At 40.1% G+C, this 23,403-nt stretch overlaps 1 protein-coding gene across 1 annotated transcript; it reads left to right on the forward strand.

Annotated features, from left to right (window-relative positions):
- The first annotated feature begins 21,310 nt into the window (after nucleotides 1-21,310).
- Nucleotides 21,311-23,403, forward strand: LOC118803970 (ecto-ADP-ribosyltransferase 5-like). The gene is made up of 4 exons (XM_036564542.1): nucleotides 21,311-21,336; nucleotides 21,738-21,819; nucleotides 21,895-21,945; nucleotides 22,690-23,403. Exons 2-4 carry the CDS (start codon nucleotides 21,745-21,747, stop codon nucleotides 23,401-23,403), a joined length of 840 nt encoding a protein of 279 aa, XP_036420435.1. The 5' UTR covers nucleotides 21,311-21,336; nucleotides 21,738-21,744.

The following is a 23,403-nucleotide window of genomic DNA, read 5'->3' on the forward strand; positions in this document are numbered from 1 at the left end:
CAAAATTTCCATTCAGGTGCATTTTTAGTGACTATTTTTAATTCTCATGCATTTCTATCCACCTCATTGTTACCATTTAATTTTGGTTTATTCTGCACACCTAGAGCTCAGTGCAGCACATATTTAATGTTAGGCTCTTCAGGCACAAAAGCAGAGCACAAAACTCTTCTCTGATATTGAAAACAATTCTGTAACAGCTTGTCAGTCTCCAAAAACGACAGTGTTCTCAGAACAGGATGTGTTACTGAAGGACGTTAAACCAAGAACAAAACCACAGACACTGATAGCAGAAGCCATGTGGCTTGAAATTTACATTGTGAGATGCCATCAGTCTCTAGAAACAAGTTACCTTGTACATCGCCTCAGCCACTAGTCAATGGTTGGACAGTGGAGTCTGCAGCATTACTAGGCTAACCGTTAATGGCCTTCATAACCAAATAAAAAAGACTGCTAAATAAAAATATATGTGCTTGCCAGAGATGGCCAGTAGCCAAAGAGGTGTGTGCCCAGTATAGTGGACTATCCCAAAATCTGAGATACAAAAACCTGTTTGCTCTGGTGTAGGTTCTTCTTGAAGAGTGTTTCTGATCTCTTTGTGTGTTTCCCAATGCACCACAGCTACAATATAGAAAAGTGCTATGGAACTGCAATGCTTATGCTTCCTTTGTCGATGTGAGCTGCTAGAGTGATTTGTGAAGAGTGAAACTAATCCAAAAAGGTGAAAAGAAAAATGAAAAGATGGTAAAAAAAAAAACAGTGACAGCAAAGTAGGAACAAGCAAATGGCTCGGAATTGCAGCATGGAGTGGCAATACCTCTCAGAGAGGCGTTTGAGTAGGTACAGAAGGCCGAGGAGGTAGAGCACTGATAAGGGGTAATGTGGTGGGTGTGACACATTTGATCTGGAGTAGCTCATGTAAGCATATATCTTGGATGTATTCAACTCGAAATGATATGATCTTACTATGTAACACGGCCTTGCATAAATTTAGGCTTACGTTTGCCAAAAAACACCTAAAAATGCCTGCACACGTCTGGAACAACATCTTATGGGCAGATGAGACAAAGATGGACTTGTGCCAGAATGATGGGAAGAGAAGAGTATAGAGAAGGGAAGGAACTGCTCAAGTTCCAAAGTAGAGGTCTGCACTCCTGTGGATTCCCGCGGGGCCACCACTATTCAGGAATTTAGTGATTAGAACAAACACCTCACAATAGAAAGTACCCTATAATTGATGGTTTAGCATATATTTAGCATATTACTATCTGTATTAATGCCTTTCAATAATTCATAACTGTAACATCCGTTCACTCTTTGTCCTGGTCTTTCTGTTTTTTGCCTTTTTCTTGGTTTCCCAATGCTGTGTTTTTGTATGTCTGCCATGTGCCTTTGTTTTCTTGAGACATGTGCTTTTGGCTCCTCGCCTGTCCTGCCCTGTCTTCACCTGTTTGTCTCCTAACCCTTTTTTCGAGCACAATATCGGCCCACTCTAGGGCCTTGCCTTTGAGAAAAGTCTGTAAGAACAAAACTCTTACAATGTCTGGTGGGGTAGGCTATTGTAAATACTGGAGGTAATATCTGCACTGCATAATAAAACCTTCACAAGTGCCATCTTCACCATCATACTCACTAGGGGTAGCCATCAATGAAGGAAGGAGAAGATGGTTTTATTATGCAGCACAGATTTTACCTTCAGTATTTACAATGTCCTACCCCACCAGACATTGTAAAAGTTTTGTTCTTACAGACTTTTCTCAAAGGAGACAAACAGATGAAGACAGGGCAGGACAGGGGAGGAGCCAACAGGACAACAAAAGCACATGTCACAAGAAAACAAAGGCACATGGCAGACATACAGAACACAGCACTGGGAAACCAAGAAAAAGGCAAAAAACAGAAAGACCAGGACAAAGAGTGAACGGATGTTACAGTAACATACTCCTTGTAAATGTCTTGAGTCTGGTTTATGTTTTTAATTTTTTTTTTTTTTTCTGTGAGACTGAAGTTTAAACTAATTCAGTAGAATGGTCCATATATATCTCATCCAGAGAGTTTATCTTATAGAGGTCATCAAGTGCAGAGTTAGAAGTTTGACAATTTATTTGGGGTGTTTTTTGTAGATGATTAATAAACTCTTAACAAAGTATCAGTAACACATCAGTGAAGTAGCAGTGGTGCAGCAACTGAATACATTGAAGAAAATGTCTTGAAGATGTGTTGTTGATACTTATGTATTGTTCATATGTTACATGAATTAGACCTTATGTGACACTTTATGTCCTAACTTTAACCTCAACTTACTTAAAACCTAATCCTAACCCTCACCCTGGCCCTAATCCTAACCCTCACCCTGGCCCTAATCCTAACCCTCACTCTGGCCCTAATCCTAACCCTCACTCTGGCCCTAATCCTAACTTTAACCTCAACTTATTTAAAACCTAATCCTAACCCTCACTCTGGCCCTAATCCTTATCCGAACCCTAACCAAACCCTAATCCAGTGAAGCTCTAGGTACAGAATAGTGTCAGTGTGTCTGTAATGGCTTGTTGAGGAAGTTGATGGTCTGTCTATAACCTGTTACACATTCAGTGACCTCTCAGATTAAACATCTACAGATATGACAGTGACAGTACTCATTTCACAACACTGACCTCTTATAAGATCAGATAGTTACAACAGACAAAACGACGGCTGTGTTTCAGTGGAAATACGTGACTTTTGGTGTGTGAGCTGAGTGACTCAGGAGACTCATAACAACACAGCATTAAAACATCAGTCTTTATATGAAGATTACACTGCAAAACTATAATAAACATAAACAGTGTATTTATAACCATTTCACATAATGACTTTCTGTGAGGAGCTTTTAGAGGTGGATGTTTTATTTAATTATGCTGGATTTTTGAAAATTCTGTGGAATTCTCCTGCAAGTTACGGAGCTGCGACAACCCTTTAGAACCTTGATTTTGTTGTTTGAGTCATTTTGGTTCCCTAAAGAACCTTTTAACGGATGGATCTTTAAAGAATCATTACTGAGTGGCTCTTTTTGTCCAGGTTAACAGTGATTAGATGTTTGAACTGACCCACATTTCTGTCCATCAGTAGATTTTACTGCCACTGAATTTTATGGATGTTGGATATAAAAAACTCAGATTATTATAATGATAAATTAGGATAATCTCCTCTAACCTGATATTCTGGTGAATTCAGAGACTTACATAATAACATATACATAATAACACACTAAAGTGAGAGAATTTCAAGTTTGAGGAGGAATTTGAAGAGGAAACCAGCCATTCATGCATCTCTGGATCAACAACATTTGGTTCTTGTTTTGGACCCTCCCTCAGGAACAGTTTTTTATTGTGGGCCATGAGTAATTTTTCAGGAGGGCTTAAGATCACTGAGATCATTGTCCTGGTGGAAGAGCAAGCAGCAGTTTTTAGAAGCAGTTTTACTCTGGAAACTGATGTTCACCAGATAGACTACACACTTAAACAAGAAGGTTCTTCAAGGGATCCTTAGTGAAGTAAATGGTTCTATATAGAACTTTTTAAAAAAAAAGGGTTCTGTATAGTACCAGAATGGGTTCTTTTATTGTTAATGATGTCAAGCTCGTCACAATAGCCGAACCCTTTTTGGTGCTATATAGAACCTTTTTCAAAAAGGTTCTGTGTGGCACCATCAACCTGAATAACACTTTTAGGATGCAAGGAACCTTTTAATCATGCAAAGTGTTCTTTGAGGGTTTATGGTTCTATATAGAACCTTGAAGAACCATCTTTTATAAGTGTGTACCTTTGTAGAGATCTGGGTCTAGAGGAGCCAAGTCTCAAAAGTAGAACAGTCCTGCGTTTTAAATGGGTTGAGCAAGTTAGCTTTTACTGGAGAATGAAATTATCTTAAATTTAGTTAATATATCTAATATTTCTCATTTTATCAGTTTTGTAAGAATATTTTAAGTACTCTTACAAGTATTGCAAGTAATATAAGATGATTTAACTGATTTCTAAACATTTTTTACTTTACTTTAAACTCATGATATTGGAAAGTATTTTTGCTTCTTTGAGGGAATGATACTGCTTAAAACATGCAAAATTATCTGCCAATATTATGATCAACGAGATTACTTTTTTCCAGGAAGAAATACATTATGCAGTGTAGTTTTGTGACAAATAATTAATGACTTATAATGAATGACTTTTTTTCAGAAATTCCTCCAAATCTGCAGCTTGTGTGTTCTTGTGTAGGTAATGTTTAATATGATTTGGTCTTTTTTACTTCACATTCAGGCAACTTGCAACTGCAAACAAACTTTCTTTTGTGTGTAATTGTGTCTGTGTTTATTTGAAATTGATAAACAATTGATAAAATATCACACAGACCTCACACCGTGTCCTTAATTATTTATTACAGCGACCTCACCTGTTTCAGTTCACTTCAGATCAATAATGAAGATGCTGCAAGCAACTACACTAATACTCCTCTTCATCATCCTCATCATGATGTGATTGCTGACCAAAACAGCAGGATGACTTCTGACGTGTTCGGCCATATTACTTACTCAGATTCAGCCAGATGGACAATGACCTGAAACACTGCAAAAGGAACCCAAGACCTTTGTAATGCAAGGAAGAGGAATGAATAGCAATGGTCAAGTCAGTTACCTGATCTCAGTCCAATCAAGCATACATTTTACTTACTGGAGGCAAAACTGAAGGTAAAACACCCCAAGAACAAGCAGGAACTAAAGACCGCTACAGTAAAGAGCATCACCAGGGAAGAAACCCATCATCTTGTGTTGTCTATGGCTTCCAGCCAATTATTGACCAAGGACTTGCAACTGAGAATTAAAAAAGACAGTTTAATTTATGACTTGCAACTGTCCAATTACCTTTGAGCCCCATCAACTCCAATATGCTGAGCTGGACAGCTGAAATGACAATAACTTTGTCAATGTCTAAATATTTATGGGCCTAACTGTACATCAGAACGTGCTATAACGAGGTGATAGATGATAATACACACATATCAAACCACTGACACACATCATCTCTGTGCTCTCGTTCTGGACAAATTTTATGCAAATAAACAGCGGTGACCAGTCAGATTGTAGATATGTGCCACGGTGATCAATTGTGTGGCCCAAAGTCACACACTGAGATTCAACACTGGAACACGAGATATACTATATGGACAAAAGTATTGGGACACCTACACATTACACCCATACAAGCTTTTATGAATCCCATTCTAAATCCATAGGCATTAATATGGAGTTGGGCCCCCTTTGCAGCTGTAACAGCTTCCACCCTTCTGGGAAGCTTTCTACAGATTTTGGAGTATGTCTGTGGGATTTTTTGCCCATTCATCCAGAAGAGCATTTGTGAGGTCAGACACTGATCTAGTTCATCCCAAAGGTGTTCGATGGGGTTGAGGTCAGGGCTCTGTGAGGGCCAGTTCTTCCACACCAGACTCAAAGTCATGTCTTTATGGACCTTGCTTTGTGCACTGGGGCCCAGTCATGCTGGAACAGAAAAGGACCTTCTCCAAACTGTACCTACAACATTGGAAGCAAATACAGTTGTCCAAAATGTCTTGGTTTACCGAAGCATTAAGATTTCCCTTCACTGGAGCTAAGGGCTCTAGGCCAACCCCTGAAAAACAGCCCCATATCATTATCCCTCCTCTACCAAACTTTACATTTGGCACAATGTAGTCAGGCAGGTAACGTTCTCCCGGCATCCACCAAACCCAGAATCATCCATCAGACTGCCAGATAGAGAAGTGTGATTCACTTTTCTATTTTCACTGCTCTAGAGTCCAGTGGTATCGCGCTTTACACCACTCCATTTGATGCTTGGCATTGTGTTTGGTGATGTAAGGCTTGCATGCAGCTGCTCAGCCATGGAAACCCTGCCATGAAGCTCCTGGTGCCGTTTTTGTGCTGATGTTAAAGCCAGAGGAGGTTTGAACTCTGCAGTTATTGATCAGCAGAGCGTTGGAGACTTTTATGCTCTATGCTCCTCAACACTCAGCGACCTGCTCTGTAACTTTACATAGTCTGACACTTTGTGGCTGAGTTGCTGTGGTTCCTAAATACTTACCCTTTTCAATAAGTTGAGTGTGGAATAACAAGGAGGGAGGAAATTTGGCAAACTAACTTGTTGCAGTGGTAGCATCCTGTTACAGCACCAGGCTCAAATTCAGTGAACTCTTCAAAACCACTCATTCTTTCACTAATGTGTGTAAAGGCAGGCTGCATGGCTAAGTGCTTGATTTTATACATCAATGACAATAAGACTTAATGACACACCTGAATTAAATGATTAAGAAGTCTGTCCCAATACTTTTGTCCATATAGTGTATTACTAGTTTAGATTTTTTTTAAGCTTTAGAAACAATACTAGGCTGCTTTGGGTCTCATAACCATCATATAACCCTAGACTTTCTCTCTTCTCTCTCACGTTTAAATCATATGAAAAAAACAAAAAAACAAAAAAAACAAAACAAAAACAAAACAGAAACATACACTTTTTTTTCCTGTGAGACTGCAGTTTAAACTACTTCCGTAGGTTTGTGCCTATATTTCTCATCCAGAGAGTCTATCTTACAGAGGTCAGTGAGTGCAGAATTAGAAGTCTAGCCCAAAAAGTCTTATTAATATAGCAAGGTTCTGGGTACTGCAGCCCAGGCAGGGAAAAGAACCCTAGTTTTCTGTGTGTAGGATGGTGATGATACTCACTACGCAATATTGACCTCGTACAAGCACAGATTGCAACACACAAAACGATGGGTCTGTTTAGGAGGAAATATGTGGTTTTTGGTGTGGCAGCTGAGTGACTCGGGGTGGCAGCTGAGTGACTCTGGGGAATCACCTTCCTCAGAGAACAACACAGCAATCCGTCTTTACATGAAGATTACACCGCGAAATAGAAACCAGGGGTCTCCATGTCTACAAAACTATCACAAAACAACATGCCAAGCATCAGGCAGTGTCTTAATAACTGTTTCATTTAATAACTTTCTGTGAAGGAGCTTTTAGAGGTGGACGTTTTATTTAATCATGCAGGAGTTTTGAAAAATCTGTGGATTCCCATGTAAATGAGGGAGTTGAGACGGACTTTAAAACCTTGATTTTGTTGTTTGCGAGTCATTTTTGCCTCTCTAAAGAACCTTTCAGTGGATGGTTTAATACTGTCGTAGACTGGAGGTTAGAGAACCAGCCTTGTGACTGGAAGGTCGCCGGTTCGATCCCCTGAGCCGACAGTACGTGAATAAAATGCCCTTGAGCAAGGTGCCTAACCCCCAACTGCTGCTCACCGCTCACTAGTGTGTGTGTATGTATGTGGGTGTTTCACTGTATGGATGGGTGAAATGCGGAGGTCTAATTCCTCTGTGTGTAAATGCAGTTGGCCAATGGTTCTGAATTCATACTCTGAATGACTGAGAGTGGCTCTGCTGCTGCACAAACTAAAATAATCAAATTAACCATTGCTTCACCTGTTTTTGTACTGTAATACTTTATACTAACAATGTTTGCTATCCGGTGTCGACCAGAGAAGGATGGGTTCCCCTTCTGAGTCTTGGTTCCACACAAGGTTTCTTTCTCTTGCTCTTAGGGAATTTTTCCTTGCCACTGTTGCCGCTGGCGACGCTCATGGGGGTTTGGACCCGGATTTTTCTTTCTGTAATGCTGATTTTTCTGTAAAGCTGCTTTGTGACAACACCTGTTGTAAAACACGCTATATAAATAAACTTTGCTTGCTTTTTGTCCAGGTTAATAGTGATTAGATGTTTGAACTGACCCATGTTTCTGTCCATCAGTAGATTTTACTGTCTACTGAGCTCAATATTTTGAATTTTATGGATGTCAGATGTGACTTTATTTAAAGTATACTTTATATATATATATATATATATATATGTATGTATATATATATATATATATATATATATGTATGTATATACCTATACATTTTTCTTTTAAATAACTCATCAATCAATCTCTCTCTCTATCTCTCTCTCTCTCTCACACACACACACACACCTACACACGCATCTTGCAGAAATATTAAATATTATTAAATATTATGAAACATTAAAAAAACTATTCAATAATTTTAACGTCTGTATGTGGAAGCAAACAATTCAGCTCTGTGAGACAAAAGAGAGGAAACAAAAAGAGGAAACAAAAAAATCGACATATAGAAATCATTTCATGCAAATTCCTGAACACGTCAAGCTGTCAGTGTCTTATAAAGACCCAGAGAGCTCAGTGGAGCAGAAGCAGCTTCTACCAGAGTAAAAGGTAAGACTGACCATTTCACATGTTTCTCATAGCTTTTTATTAGTATCACATGATTTTGTGTTTCTTGTGTTTTTAGATGCACAAGTAACAGCCAAGCAAGTGGTAAACATCTGAGTTCATATATGCCACTGTTTTTCTCATGGACTGTTAATTACAGTGAGCCCACCTGTAAGCCCACCTGTGTCTGTTCACTTTAGTACGATAATGAAGATGCTGCACTCAACTGCAATGATGCGTCTCTTCATCCTCCTCATCCTCGCTGTACACACGGCTCCAGTGGTAAGAAGTGGAATTTATAAACGTCAAAATAATCTGTTTTAATGCAGACAAAGATTAACCTTTTTTTATTTCAGGCTCCAAAGCAAAACAGCAGAGAAAAGCGCCAAGTAACTACTGGAAAAAAGGTTGGGCAGCTATTCACTGTCACATATACGTTGTAAACTAATTTGTAATTAAAGGCTACAGCTACTACAGTAAAACTTTCAAACTATTGTAAGTCAACATGAAATATGTTGCTTTAAGGGGAATCCCACCTTTTATATATTGCATAATTAAACAGTTAAGATATAAACAGTCATTCAGAGTGGTTTGGTGTGAAACGCTCTGTTCTAGAGAAACTTTCTGAGTCAGAATTGTTCACAGTGGTGGTGATAGGAACCAGACGCCCACTCTAAATGCTCCCTCACAGAAAGTTATTACATGAAGTGGTTATGAACGCACTGCCTGATGACTGAGACATTGTTTTATGATAGTTTTGGCCCAAAACTTTTTTGTTGTTGTTGTTTTTTTGCATTAATGATGGAGAGGTATATGCAGGACATACTCGTGTAGGTTCACTGGTGTTTTTGGATAGTAAATAAAATGTCTATATTTGTGTTGTAGTCATGTCGACCCCTGGTTCCTATCACCACCACTGTAAAGACATCTGAACCATTTCACATAAAATGATTTTGTTACATTTCACAGATTGAACTATGCATATATTTTGAAAAAAATGGTGGAATTCTCCTTTACAAATGTGTCTTGATATGACATGCTATCATGTAGCAGATATCATATACATCATGAACATTCATATTAATAATAAGATGAATGAGTTTATAATTGTTTTTGTTTGGTTTCAGATCTTTATGACTGGATATCCCAACTCCATTGATGATGAATTTAAGGGATGCAAAGACAAAATGTATAATCGGGTCACTAAGCAGTTACTGAATAAAGAATTGACCTCCAATGCGAATTTCAGGGCTGCTTGGAATGATGCCAAAAATGGTCTTTATTTAGAAAATACATGGGACTCCACTTTAACAAGGGAGAACTTGAGAAGGATAGCCCTTCGAGCGTACACCGGAAATGTTTACAGTGAACTTAATAATAAAATGCGTGAGGGTAGAGGGACCTACATGACCAACTTTGGGTTGATCTCTTTACACTTTCTAATAACAGATGGTATCCAAACTCGCAATGCCAATCAACATCCTCAGTACAAGTGCCAAACCACTTACCGCCGCACCAGTGCTGCAATAAAAATAACCAAAAAGTTAGTGCGATTTGGTAGTTTTGCTTCTTCTTCACTCAAGACTACACTGGAAGGCTTTGGAAAAGAGACCTGTTTTATCATCTACACGTGCCACGGTGCAGCTATATCAGACATATCAATGTATCCAGAGGAGGCTGAAGTGCTGATACCCCCTTATGAAGTGTTTAAATATGAATCTGTCACAGCTAAGCCACCATACTTTAGTAAATGTAGACGTGTTTACAAACTGCACAGTGTAGGCACCAAGAGCAACATGAAATGTCGGCTGGTTAATAAAGTTAATGTTGGCTGATTTGCTCTGATGATTTATGTCATGAAACAATCATTAGATATGAAAATGTGAGATCAGCACACAAAATGAACTGTAATTCTTGCTCCTTTCTGGATTCTCACGTGTAACTTCTACAAAAATGAATAAAAAGACTGAAGCATGAATGAAGCCATCTTGTGTGATTATATTTGGCCTTTACTTTAGCTCCGTTTCCATACAAATTATTTATTTATTTAAAATATCATCATTATCATCAGAAAAAATATCATCAGAAAAATATCATTATAGTTCCAAAGGTTTGCTGTTGTCAGAAACAGAACTGTTGGCAGGTCCTCTGGAACCACAGGTGGCAGGGAGGAGGCTGGGCATTTGACCGTTGCCTTTACAGAGTACTGGGGCGATACCCCAGCACTTTTTTAAATGCTTGCATCAGAAAGAAAATCTCGAACTGCACGCAGCGCTGAAAATAAATTTTCTAAGTTGCAGAACCAATCACAGCCTCCATGTCAGCGGGACTTTTCTCACACAGTAAAACCGTTCTGAGTTGGTGTTCAGTGAGAGGAGCTGCAGCTCACTAATCTGGTGAAAACACTCTTACTGCCACACATTAACTAGTTGAATATTTCTACGGGCGCCTCCACACCGACCTTGTCTGGTTCTGGCTTGTCACACTTTTTCTTTAGTTTTGTTTGCTTTGAAGTGTGAACGCTTGACCTGTTCTCAGGGACCTGGCTGAGGTAATGTTATTGAGAGAGCCGAAGGAGCCACCAGACTCTCGGTCTAATGATAGCACTGTCCGGGCCTGTGTGTTCAATAGGCATGTCTGCGGTGCGCCTCAGTCAATCAGCTGTATCACTCAGCAGTGGGGTCTCACTGCCTGTCGCTTCAGCCAAGCCAGAAGAAACACTGAAAGTCGCTGAAAATGATGTAAATGATGGTGATATTTACTGAACAGACACTCAGAGAAGCAGCGTGAGTGAAGAAGATGCACATATGAGACAAACGACTTGAGAAATTTGGATGTGAAACAACATTTACCTCCGTTTTTGAGCCAGAGAAGATGCTGTGTGCTGATGTGTAAACACCACAGGTTTATCGGTTCACTGTACAGCTCTGTGTTTTCAGCTGTTCTGCACAATAAAGATATTTTACATTCATGTAAGTTGTTAAACATGGTTCTTATTACTAATTATATATAATAGTAAATACAGAATATATACAGTAAATAAACAAAAATAGGTTTTCTTAAGCATCTAATAAATATAGTCCAACAAGTAAATGCCATCTAGCCAAGCTTTTGAGATGTAGAACAGATTTTACCAAAATATTTTAAAACATATTTTTATACAAACATATTTACACTTCAGGTTGCTCTTCTTACATTCGCTGATCAGTTTGTAAACAGTGACGAAGAAGCAAAACTACCAAATCGCACAAAGGTGTCTGTTATTTTGATCGCAGCCTTGTGTGGCATCCTCAGAGTTTTCTGGGGTGTTTATAAGACACTGACAGCTTGATGTGTTCAGGAATTTGCATGAAATGAATTTGTTTTGTTTTGTTTCCTTCTTTTTCAAGTTATTTGCTTTTAGTTACATTTAACGTTTGGTGTGTGTGTGTGTGTGTGTGTGTGTTTGTGTGTGTGTATGTGTGTGTGTGTGTGTTTAATGTTTTTATAAATAACATGATGACCTGAAACTGAAAAATGAAAAAAATATATTATGATTGAGTATAATTACAGACCCCAGCACAGGTCAGTGCATTCTTAACTGGTTTGATGAGTTATTTATTGGGAAAAATAAAGAGTTCTTTTTAAATTATCTTTTAATAATTGTTACTGTTTAACCCTTGTGTGCTGTTCATGTTTGTTACTCAACCAATGTTTGCAGGTCTGGTGGACCCACAGCGGAATTAGGTTTTTAAATCAATTCAGCCATAACCATTAATGTGAAAATACCAGATGTTTATCCCAATTACAAGCAATAAAGACAGCATACATGGTTAATATTTACCATTTACCTCTGTTAGTTCATATCTGTAAACAATAGTGCAATCAATTTTTTGTGACAAGATGCAAAAAAAAAAAAAAACTTTTATTTTGAACAAATCTTAATGAAGCAATGCTAAGAAAATAAACACATTTATATTAGTCTGAAAAACATCAGCAGCATTGAACAGATACAGTCTATACAGCACACCAGCCCCACTGAACACACAGCATATGTTTTTCTTGCACATGATGCATGTACGCTTGTCCTTCTGTCCATCTTGGGTCCACAAACCTCACAGCGCTTCTGTTTGTTGCAACTGGCCGCAACCTAGAATGATGAAAGTACTTTGATCAGGAATTTTTCTCACATCTCCCTCTCTCTCTCTCTCTCTCTGTCTCACGCACACAGACACACACACACACACACACACACACACACACACACACACACATTACATTTGGTCAATGTAAGAAAGTCAGACATAACACATGCAACAGCATCTCACACTTACTTCAGCTTCTGCAGGTGGATGTTCTGTGGGTCCGTGGGCTGAAGGAACACCAGCCTCCTCCTCCTGAATCTGGCTCAGGAGAACAGAGGGGGGGTATACAGTGTGAAGTCAATGAAAATGTATTCGTTTATATGTTCTTCACAGAAAATGAGCCAAGGCCAAGACGTTCGAGGTTGAAACAATAATAAATCACTTAATTTTTCTTTTGGTACACATTGCAAACGGGTCCCACAGACCCCAACACCACACAAGAGTTACGATAAAATGAACATAGGGTCAGTTTCCTGGACTAAAGTCCAATGCAAGTGTTATTTAGAAATACCATTAGAAATACCATTATTTTAGACAGTCATAATCTGGCTCTGGGAAAACTGGCCTTTAGACACAGAAACTGTATCTATAACCATTTAATCCCTATAACTCTGTACAATTCAGTGATTTTATAGAAAGCAATATAAACTGGCTGAATTATTTTTAAGGTATAGAAGAATGGAAGCCTGGACCTGCTGACCGCTCCTGACCATTTGAGGGGGTTGATTCTGCATTGTTTATTGCTTAATTTAATTACTTAATTGAATTGCTTATTACTTAGTGAATCTTATCCAGTGCTGCCCAGAGTGGGACTGATCCACTGTTGAGTCTTGGCTCCTCTAGACCCAGATTTCTATAAAGGTGGTCTAGGAAGATGTCTGGTGGACTATACAAATACATTTTAATTTTCCATTACATTGTCCACATGTAACCATTATGTTCTGACAGGCTGACTCTGTCCTGACTCGTTTTGTGATCAACAATTAAGGCCCTGATCAAAACCAGTATGCTCTGGAACATTAGGTCAGAAAAGGTCAGGAGACCATATGAGCTAATGTCTTGATGAATTCTTCGAAGAATGACCATTTTTGAAATTCTCAGCTTCCAGTCAGACTAATGAGTTGTTCCTCTTCTGCTTTACTGTGTTTCTTCTGCTTTCTGCTCTCATGTAAGCATATCTAAGATAAACATGCTTGTATGTTACTACCTGGGTCATTCACATGACATGTTTTTTTTTGTCTTTTATTTTTCCAAAAAATAATTTAATAAATACATGACATATACCAAATTATTCAACAATATCTCTTTTATTTTCAGTGTATCCTTATAAAATTCATTTCAGTTTCTTTTTGCCTCCAAAAGTCACAGTTGGTGTAACCGTCTGTAGCACGCCTTGTGCTACCCTGGGCACAAGGAGGACGCTGGAGGCAGGGTTAAGATTTGCAGCAGCCATTTACTTTATTTACAGACCAGAAACAAAACCTACGCTAAGCTGACCACTTTCCAGTGGCTTCTAGCTAGACTTTTCAGTCATTTTCTTCACTCGAGCTTTTCAGCTCTTCACTTAGTCTCTCAGACTGCTGCTGCTCGTCCCTCTCTCTCTCTCTGTTCCCTCTCTGCTCTTTTTAAAAGGCGCTGAGCACCTGAGCCAAGAGGGAATGAGAGGAAACAGGGGGTGAGGCCCTTGCAGTGGAGCTCAGGACTTGCTCCTTGCCCTCGTGTGTCTTGTGGCCGGCACCGTCGTCGTCCTCCTTCCGCCATCACTGGCGTCACTCTCGTCACTCTCGCCCCTTGGCGGAGCTCGGGCTTTGTACGTCCGTCCCCCACCCACTCGTGGCTCTCTCCCCGCCATCCTCGCCAGGGTTCCGCTCAGTGTTTGGGCTCTGCCTTCCGGCAGGCTCTCGCAGCCGCCATCTGGGCCTGGAGGGTGGGTGCATGCCACACTGTCCAACCATATATGTTGATTAAGTAAACAATCAAAAAGCTAATTTAGTTACATATAATTCTGAATAAAAAACATGTTGTAAAATAAGGCAATGTTAAAAGTGCTCAGCTCATTGAAAAAAAATTCTCCACAAGTTTTTACTTCCTCAAATGTCAGATGGCACAACCAAAAACAAATGACTTTTATTTTGACATGCTTTTACAAAAGAGAGGCCAGGTATCGCATCATAAAAAAGACCCCAAGTGACCTTCAAGGTGCCATGCCTAGGTCACAAATTTAGTAAACCTCGACTCAGTGAATTATGATAATAATCTTAAACTATTGAAAGAAATATAAGTATAAATTCAAGTTCAAGGACAAATGCTTGTGCAGGTGTCTAAGTAGATGCCTGTTTAATTTGAAATTAGTCAGGTGGCTCAATCAGTAAGTCAAATGGAGCAACCAGGCCAGACAGTTTAATAACTGAAAAAGCAAGATTGAAAATGCACATAGATATAAGTGCTGACATATATATGCATAGGGGTGGGGGAAAAATGGATTCTTAGATGCATCATGATGCGGAAGTGGACAATTCTGAATTGTTTCACAAACGTCAAAAATCGCTTTTCTAAATATTAATTTTATAACATAATGTTGACGGAACAGGTGGAACTTGGAAGTGTGGAAGTGCGGCGCCTGGACAGTCTGTGGTGGCACATAACAAAAACACAAATGGATGAGCGAAAAATCCGACCGGCACCCTCTGCATTAAAAGCTAGGTTAGGTCAGGAGTGGACAACCCAAATGTTAAGAAGAGAATAGGTTAAAAATATAAATGAAAACGCAGATTTACTTTGCTCTGCTTTAAGCTTTAGCTATAGCCGCTTTCCTTCCATCTCCACCAAGAAACTTTTATACAAAAGTACATCAGTTTCTTGTAAAATGTCTCTCAATATTCGACTGTTTTATGAGTGTGAAGTCAGCATCTTATTCTCCAGCTTCTTGTTCGAATTATCCCGTTCCACCTTAAATTCTGCCTGAGGTGCCAAACGTAAATGCGGCACCATTAAAGGTGGAAAGGGAAAATTCGAAAGAGAAGCTGACTTCATCTTCGCAACTTAAAAGTGTGACAGTCTCGCATTGCAGATTTAACGTTCCAGGAAACCAACTGTAGTGCTTATAAATGCAAATAAGTCCATTCCTCTCCGAATGTTCATCTTAGCTAAATCTCTCTCTTTGCCTTTACATTAGCTGCTAGCTAGGCGAGACTGCGTTGCTAAGTGACCTGCAGTCTGCATGCCAGTTCTCAGTTGTTAAGAATCAGGGCTTTCACACTATGTTGCACACTTCGGAGCTGAGATACGTCCCTTCTCGAAAATATTTTACTGACCAAAACTGAAGTTACAAAAGCAAAAAAAATATAAAAGAAAACGGGTAGGACTGTAATGTCCTGCGTGGACATCTATTGCCACTGTTTTTATCACACATGAGTGTCAGCCAGCGTCTTGGGGTTTTGTCCCAGTAGGTTATGCCTGGTAAACCTCCACTGGGGGACAGCCAGGGGGCATCCAAATAAGATGCCCAAAACACCTAAACTGGCTCCTCTTAATGTGGAGGAGAAGCAGCTCTACTTGGAGCTCCTCCCGGATGACCCAGCTGGTCACCCTTTAAAGTAGATTGTAGTCCTTCACCCTGCAAAGAAAGCAGGCTCATTTCCACTGCTTGTATCCCCAATTTCATTCTTTTGTTCACTATCTAAAGCCCATGACCATAGCCAGAGCGTTGGGATGTAGACCAACCGGTAAACAGAGAGCTTTGCCTTATGACTCAGGTCCCTCTTCACCATTACAGTCTGATACAGTGACTGCATTACTGCTGCCTCCTGTTCCAGCCTGCAGCCAATCTCACAGTTCCTTTTCCCATGACTTATGAACAAGACCCCGAGAAACTTAAAATCTTCCATTCAGTCAGGTCCTCTCCCCTTACCTAGAGTGGGAATGCCATTCTTTTCTGGGATAAAATCGTGGACTTAAACTTGGAGGTGCTGATCCACATATCAACGACTTTACACTCAGCTGCAAACTGCTCCAGTGAGCACTGGAGGCATCCATGTGATGGAGCCCAAAGGACATCATCTGCAAAAAGCAGAGACACCACCCTCTGAACTCCACACATAATGCCCTCCTGACCTCAGCTATGCCTTGACACTCTGTCTCCAGGAGTGGCACAACCAACACTCACACTGAATGAGCTTAACTTAATGCGGAGTATATGGACACCACTCTCACTCTGGGAGTACAAAAGAGTGAATGGCCTGGAGTAGTGGCCCAGCACCCCATACTCCCAGAGGACTTACAGCAGAATATCTCAGGGAACATGGTTGTAAGCCTTCTCCAAGTCCACAACACATACGAAGACTGGGTTGGCAAACTCCTATGCCCCCTCAGCAATCTGCGTGAGGATGAAAAGCTGATCCATTGTTCCACTGCCGGGATGGAATCTGCATTGTTCCTCCTCAATCCAAGCTTTGACTATCAGTTGGAGTCTCCTTTCCAGCACCTTGGCATAAACTTTCCCAGGAAGGCTGAACAGTGTGATACCCCGGTAATTGGCACACACTCTCTGATCCCCTTTCTTAAAAATAGGCACCACCACCAAAGTCTGCCAGAACAAGGGTACTGTTCATGAGGTCCATGCGACATTGCAGAAGCATGTCAGCCATGACAGCCCCACAGCATCCAGAGCCTTAAGCATTTCTGAGCAAATCTCATCCACCCCCAGTGCCTTGCCACTGAGGAGCTAACCAACTACCTCAGTGACCTCCACCAGGGAAATGGAGTTTCTGGCCCTGACTCCCATGAAGGCGGTATGTCTGTCAGGTTTACGAGTTACCGACAATATCCTCATTTGAAGTCTTACTGTCTCCATCCCTGCTCAGTACGGCTTGAGTGAAGCCACTATGACCACCTTTGAGCTGTCTAGAACCTCCTTGAAGCCAGCCAAAAGTCTTTTTCCATGGCCTGTTGTTGCCTTTTCTCAACCATCGGTACCTATCTGTTGGGAGTCCACCAGGCCAACAAGTCCCTAAAGGCTTCTTTCTTAGCTTGATGGCCTTCCTCACCACTGGTGCCCACCAGGGGGTTCTTGGGTTGCTGTCCTGACAGGCACCAACAAGCTTTTTGCCCCAGCTATGCCTGGCAGCTTCCACAATGGAGGTCCATTTAGACTTCATGTCCCCTATCTCTTCCAGCAAATGAGAAAAGTTCTCCTGTATATAGCCTCTGCCAGCCTCTGTAAAACCCCCTTATTATTCACTTGGGTCTACCAGGTCTAATCACCAGTCTTCCCTGCCATATGATCCAACTCACCACCAGATGATGATTGCTTGACAACTCAGCACCTCTCTTCACACGTTGACCATTGAAATATGGTCACAAGTCAAATGAAACAACAAAGTCGATCATTGACCTTTGACCCAAGGTGTTCTGCTACCAATTACATTTATGAACATGCTTGTGTTTGAACTTGGTGTTTGTTATGGACAATACATGCCTAGCACAGAATTCCAATAATAATTCACCCTTTGGGTTTAGATTGGACAAGCTGTTTTTTCTGATTACCCCCCTCCAGGTTTCCCAGTCATTGCCAACATTGCCAACATGAGCACTGAAGCTTCCCAGCAAGACTATAGAGTCTGGAGGTAGGGCCCTTTCCAGAACCCCACAAACTCGCTTCAAGAAGGCCAAATACTCTGAACTGTTGTTTGGTGCACACAACAGTCAGAGTTTCCTCCCTGTGATTTTAATTCGCATTGAGGCATCCCTCTCGTCCTCTGGGACAAAAAACAACTCCATGGCAGCCAGCCTGGGGCTTGTGAGTATCCTCACACCACCTTGGCACCTTTTACCCTGTGCAACTTCTAAGTAGGAGAGGGACCAACCCCTATTAAGGGGTATGGATTGAGAGCTGACAATGTGAGTGGAGGTGAGCCCAAATGTATCTAGTTGGCACCTCTCAACCTCCCACACAAGCTCCGGCTCCTTCCCCCCAGCGAGGTTATGTTCCACATGCTAAGGAACCAGTTTCTGCCACAGGGGTCCATGCTGCCAAGTCCCCCTACATTGCCTTTTTGGGCTGAGCCTGGCCAGGTTACATGGGCTGCCTGGCCACCAGGCACTCACCAAGGAACACTACCCCCAGGCCTGGCTCCAGGGGTAGGTCCCAGTAACCCTCTCCCATGCAGGGTACATGGTATTTTGTGTCTCTTAAACATGGGGGGATTTTGGATCAAGTTAGTCTGAGTCTTCACTCCAGACCTTGGGAGACCCTACCAGGAGCATACTGCTCCAGATGACTTAGCTCTTAGCCTCTCTGCCACGACAAGACCCTGATCCCTAATCTACACAGAAATTTACCAATGAAACCAGTTCAGCCATAAAATTAGTTAATGGAAAGTAGAAAAGTTGTAGATGTCTTGACACTGCAAAGGGAGGTGTGTGCCATGTTCTGAACACTTCCTGCTGCATTTTCATCCCTGACAGTGAATTTGACTATGCTGATGTTCAATAGTGTTTCATTTCGTCATATTGCCTTTATTCCTATGCGTGTATTTTGCCTTATTGTTAATAAGGATTGAGGAAAGTGGTGATTGGTGATTTAAACTCCATTATACTGTCCCTGTGTGACCATTATGTTCTGACAGGCTGACTCTGTCCTGACTGGTTTTGTGGTCTACAGTTAAGGCCCTGAACAAAAACAGTATGCTCTGGAATATTAGCTCAGAAAAGATCAGGAAACCATATGAGCGAATGTCTAGATAAATTCTTAGAAAAATGAGTAGAAGTATGAGTATTGAGGATGTTACAGTTTCCAGTCAGTGTCCTGGGTTGTTCCTCTTCTGCATTACTCTGTTTCTTCTGCTTTGTGAAGATAACAGGAAAGACCTTAACCTTATGGGGAGAGTTTTCACTTATGGCAGCACATCTAAAACATGCTTGTGTGTGACTACATGGCTACGTTCACATTACCAGGCTGAAGTGGCACAAATCCAATTTTTTGCCCTAATGTGACTCAGATCTGATGTTTTCAGGGCTGTGTGGACACCAAATTTGATCTTTTCAAATTCAACCTGAGTCACTTTCATATGTGGTCCTAGATTGGATACTTATCTAATTTGTGGCCATGTGACCTTAATGTGAACGCTCAGATCGGAATTTATGTACTTTTTTCCACTGCGCGTGCGCCATAATTCAACGGTACCTTGACAGCAGCACCGGTCGAAAAGCAACACATCTCACTTTTTTCACCTTCGTCTCGCTCTAATAATGAACAGCTGAGAGCTGATCAGAGTTAATTATCTTCACAGCGAAGGCTCGTTCTGATTGTTTGTTTGCTGATGATGCACGTGACACATGTGACTCATTCACGTGACGTTACTGAATAGGATGTGCGCATGCGGGTCATTTCAGGAGACCGGTTCCTTCACATTAATGACAGATTTGAATCACTTACCTAAACGAGTGTGAACCATCCTGACAGAGAGATCGGATTTGAGCAATGAGGCTTGTAATGTGAACATAGCTTATATGTATTCAATCTGAACATTCAGACCTGTAGTGTGTTATTATGTAAATCTCTGGGTTCATCTTGTTCAGAATCTCGTGTTAGAGGTGATTATCATAGCTCAGCATAATAATGGTCTGAATTTTTCATATCTAAGGTCAATATAACCCACGATTCTGTCCATCATTAGTTTTTTCTGCCACTAAACTGAATACTTTGAATTTTATGGCTATTTTTTGTTATGAGTCATGAGTCATTTGTGCTGAAATATCAAGCATCAGTTTTTAATCTCTTAGCAGAAACAGCTACATTTTACTCTGGAAACTGATGTTCTGGATCTCAGCAGTGTTTTTGACACCATGGATCCTACCAAGATCTCCAGGGTCTTTGGAAGCAGTGCAGCCTGAAACCATGAATAAAATGAAAATTAATATTTATAGAGTCCACCAGATTCCAGACTTCCTAGACTTCTTTAATAAAAATCAGGGTCTAGAGGAGCCAAAACTCAACAGCAGAACAATCCCACTCTGGGCAGCACAAGATAAGACTCACTAAGTAATAAGCAATTCAATTAAATAATTGAAGTTAATCAATAACAATGCAGAATGAACTACCTTAAATGGTCAGGAGCGGTCAGCAGGTCCAGGTTCCCATTGTTCTACAACTTAAAAAGAATTCAGACAGATTATATCGCTTTCCATAAAGTCACTGAATACTATGCTTTAATAAGCCTGGGAAATTACACATGTTCACAGTTATACGGATTAAATAGTTATGAATACAGTTTCTAAGTCTACAGGCCAGTTTTCCCAGACTCAGATTAGGACTAAGACTAAACTAATGATATGTCTAATTGAGAAACACCATGGCATTGGACTTTAGTCCAAGAAACCTACCCTATATTTATTTTAGCTTAAACAGTAACAATTATTAAAAGACCATTTAAAAAGAACTTTTTATTTTTCCCCATAAATAACTCATCAAAGAAGTTAAGAATGCGCTGACCTGTGCTGGGATCTACGTTTGACCTGTGTGTTTTTGGATCAGTACTGTGTAATAGACCAATACTGATTTAGAGGAAAATACTTTTACTCATTTCTATAAAATAATGAAACTCTTCTTTTTCATTTTCATATTATCATGTTTTTTTAAAAAATTAAAAACTGACTCTCACTCTCTTGCTCTATTTCTCTATATTCTATTTTTCTATTCGAAAGTGTAAGATAACCCTATTTTTACCATAAGCAACTGAAAGCAAACATTTAGGCTTTTTCAGAGAAAATGAAAAAAAGGACATAAGAAAATGATCACCATGTGATGTCATTTCATGCAAATTCCTGGAACCTGTCAAGCTGTCAGTGTCTTATACAGACCCATAGAGCTCAGTGGAGCAGAAGCAGCTTCTACCAGATTAACAGGTAAGACTGATCATTTAATGTGTTTCTTATAATTTGCAAAGGTTTGGGTACTCCTGGTCAAATGACATGTTCTGTTGATTTTCTAAATGAAAATTAGTTCACACAGTATTTGGTTACTAAATGATTTGCTGAACAGTAAAATGACATAATCAATATGAAATGTTCCTCCTAGACAGCAAATCTCAGCTAAACTGAAGACAATATTACAGAACTCTGTTCATGGGTGACTATTTATCAGCCATGTTGTCTTCAGCTGAAATCAGTGTCGCCAAGTGCTGTGAGCTTTTATAGTTTCTTATGATTTTGTGTTTCTTGCACTTCTACATTTACAAGTAACAGCCAAAATAAGTGCTTAACATCTGAGTTCAAATACTGAGTTCAATACTATTTTCATACTTTAGGACGATAATGAAGATGCTGAACTCAACTGCAATAATGCGTCTCTTCATCATCCTCATCCTCGCTGTATACACGGCTCCAGCGGTAAGAAGTGGAATTTATAAATGTGTTTCAAATGATTTGTTTTAATGCAGACAAAGATTTAACTTTTTTTTTCAGACGCCAGAGCAAAACAGCAAAGCAAGGCGCCGAATGTCTCCTGGAATGAAGGTAGGGCTGCTATCACCGTCACAGATATTCCTAGAGAATGCTGTAAACTGATGCTTTTAAATTTGTAGTTTGAGACTGCAGTTACTACAGTGACATTTTGAAACTATGACAAAATCATAGATGTTGCTCAAAGAGGATTTCCACCTTTTATATTTCTGCATAATTAAATAATTAAGATGTAAATGAAGTCATTCAGAGTGGTTTGGTGTTAAAAGCTCTGATATATAGGAACCAGATGTCCACCTCTAAAAGCTCCCTCACAGAAAGTTACTAAATGAAATGGTTATGAATTCACTGCCTGATGACTGAGACACTGTTTTAGGATAGTTTTCAGAGGATTTTGGCCCAAAATGATTTTTTTTTAATTAACAATGGAGGCATATATGCAGGACAAAATAGACCTCAAAGAAAACGTAATTTTATCATCATCAACATACATATACAAATTACTGTGGCTTCACTGGTGGTTTTGGATAGTACCCCTGGTTCCTATCACCACCACTGTAAAGACAGTGTCTGAGAGTGACGGAGTCTCCACAATCAACCATTTTACATAAAATATTTTTTTTACACTTCAAGGATTGAATTTTGCAAATATTTTGAAAAAATGGTGGAATTCCACTTTACAAATGTCTTGAGATGACATGCTAACTGCTGGGCATGTAGCAGATATTATGCACAATTATTATTATTCATATGAAAAATATGATTAATGAGTTTATATTGGATTTTATTTGGTTTCAGATCTCTATGACTGGATATCCCAACTCCATTGATGATGATTTCATGGGATGCAAAGAAGAAATGTATGATCGGGTTACTAAGCAGTTACTGGACAAAGAGTTGAACTCCAATGAGAACTTCAAGACAGATTGGAATGCTGCCAAAAAACGCCTTGGTTTAGAAAATACTGCTTTAACAAGGGAGAACTTGAGAAGCATAGCCCTTCAAGCGTACACCAGAAACAATATTTACAGTGACCTTAATAATAAAATGCGTGAGGGTAGAGGCAGCTATACGAACACATTTGGGTTGATCTCTTTACACTTTCTGATGACAGATGGTATCCAAACTCGCAATGCCAAACAACGTCCTCAGGGCATGTGCCAAACCACTTACCGTCGCACAAAGGCTACGATTGACCTAACAGACACCTTAGTGCGATTTGGTGGTTTTGCTTCTTCTTCACTCAAGGCTACACTGGAACACTTTGGAAAAGAGACTTGTTTTATCATCACTACATGCTACGGTGCTGATATATCAGACGTATCAGTGCTTCCACCTGAAGCTGAAGTGCTGATACCCCCTTACGAACTGTTCATACAGGACCCAGATATAAAGGACTCGGATATTCCAGAAGAATTTAAACGTGACTGTAGACGTGTTTACAAACTGATCAGTGTAGGTCAGATTAGCATCATGAAATGTCAACTGGTTAATAAGGTTAACGCTGGCTGA

Source organism: Colossoma macropomum, unplaced genomic scaffold (assembly GCF_904425465.1).
Source record: "Colossoma macropomum unplaced genomic scaffold, Colossoma_macropomum, whole genome shotgun sequence".
Taxonomy (NCBI): domain Eukaryota; kingdom Metazoa; phylum Chordata; class Actinopteri; order Characiformes; family Serrasalmidae; genus Colossoma; species Colossoma macropomum.

What these genes read in the sequence shown, in the direction of transcription:
- LOC118803970 (XM_036564542.1), top strand. Translation starts at nt 21,745, where the DNA reads ATGAAGATGCTGAACTCAACTGCAATAATGCGTCTCTTCATCATCCTC. An exon ending in CTGTATACACGGCTCCAGCG is followed by an intron (nt 21,820 to 21,894) that starts GTAAGAAGTGGA and finishes TTTTTTTTTCAG; the next exon opens with ACGCCAGAGCAAAACAGCAA. An exon ending in GAATGTCTCCTGGAATGAAG is followed by an intron (nt 21,946 to 22,689) that starts GTAGGGCTGCTA and finishes ATTTGGTTTCAG; the next exon opens with ATCTCTATGACTGGATATCC.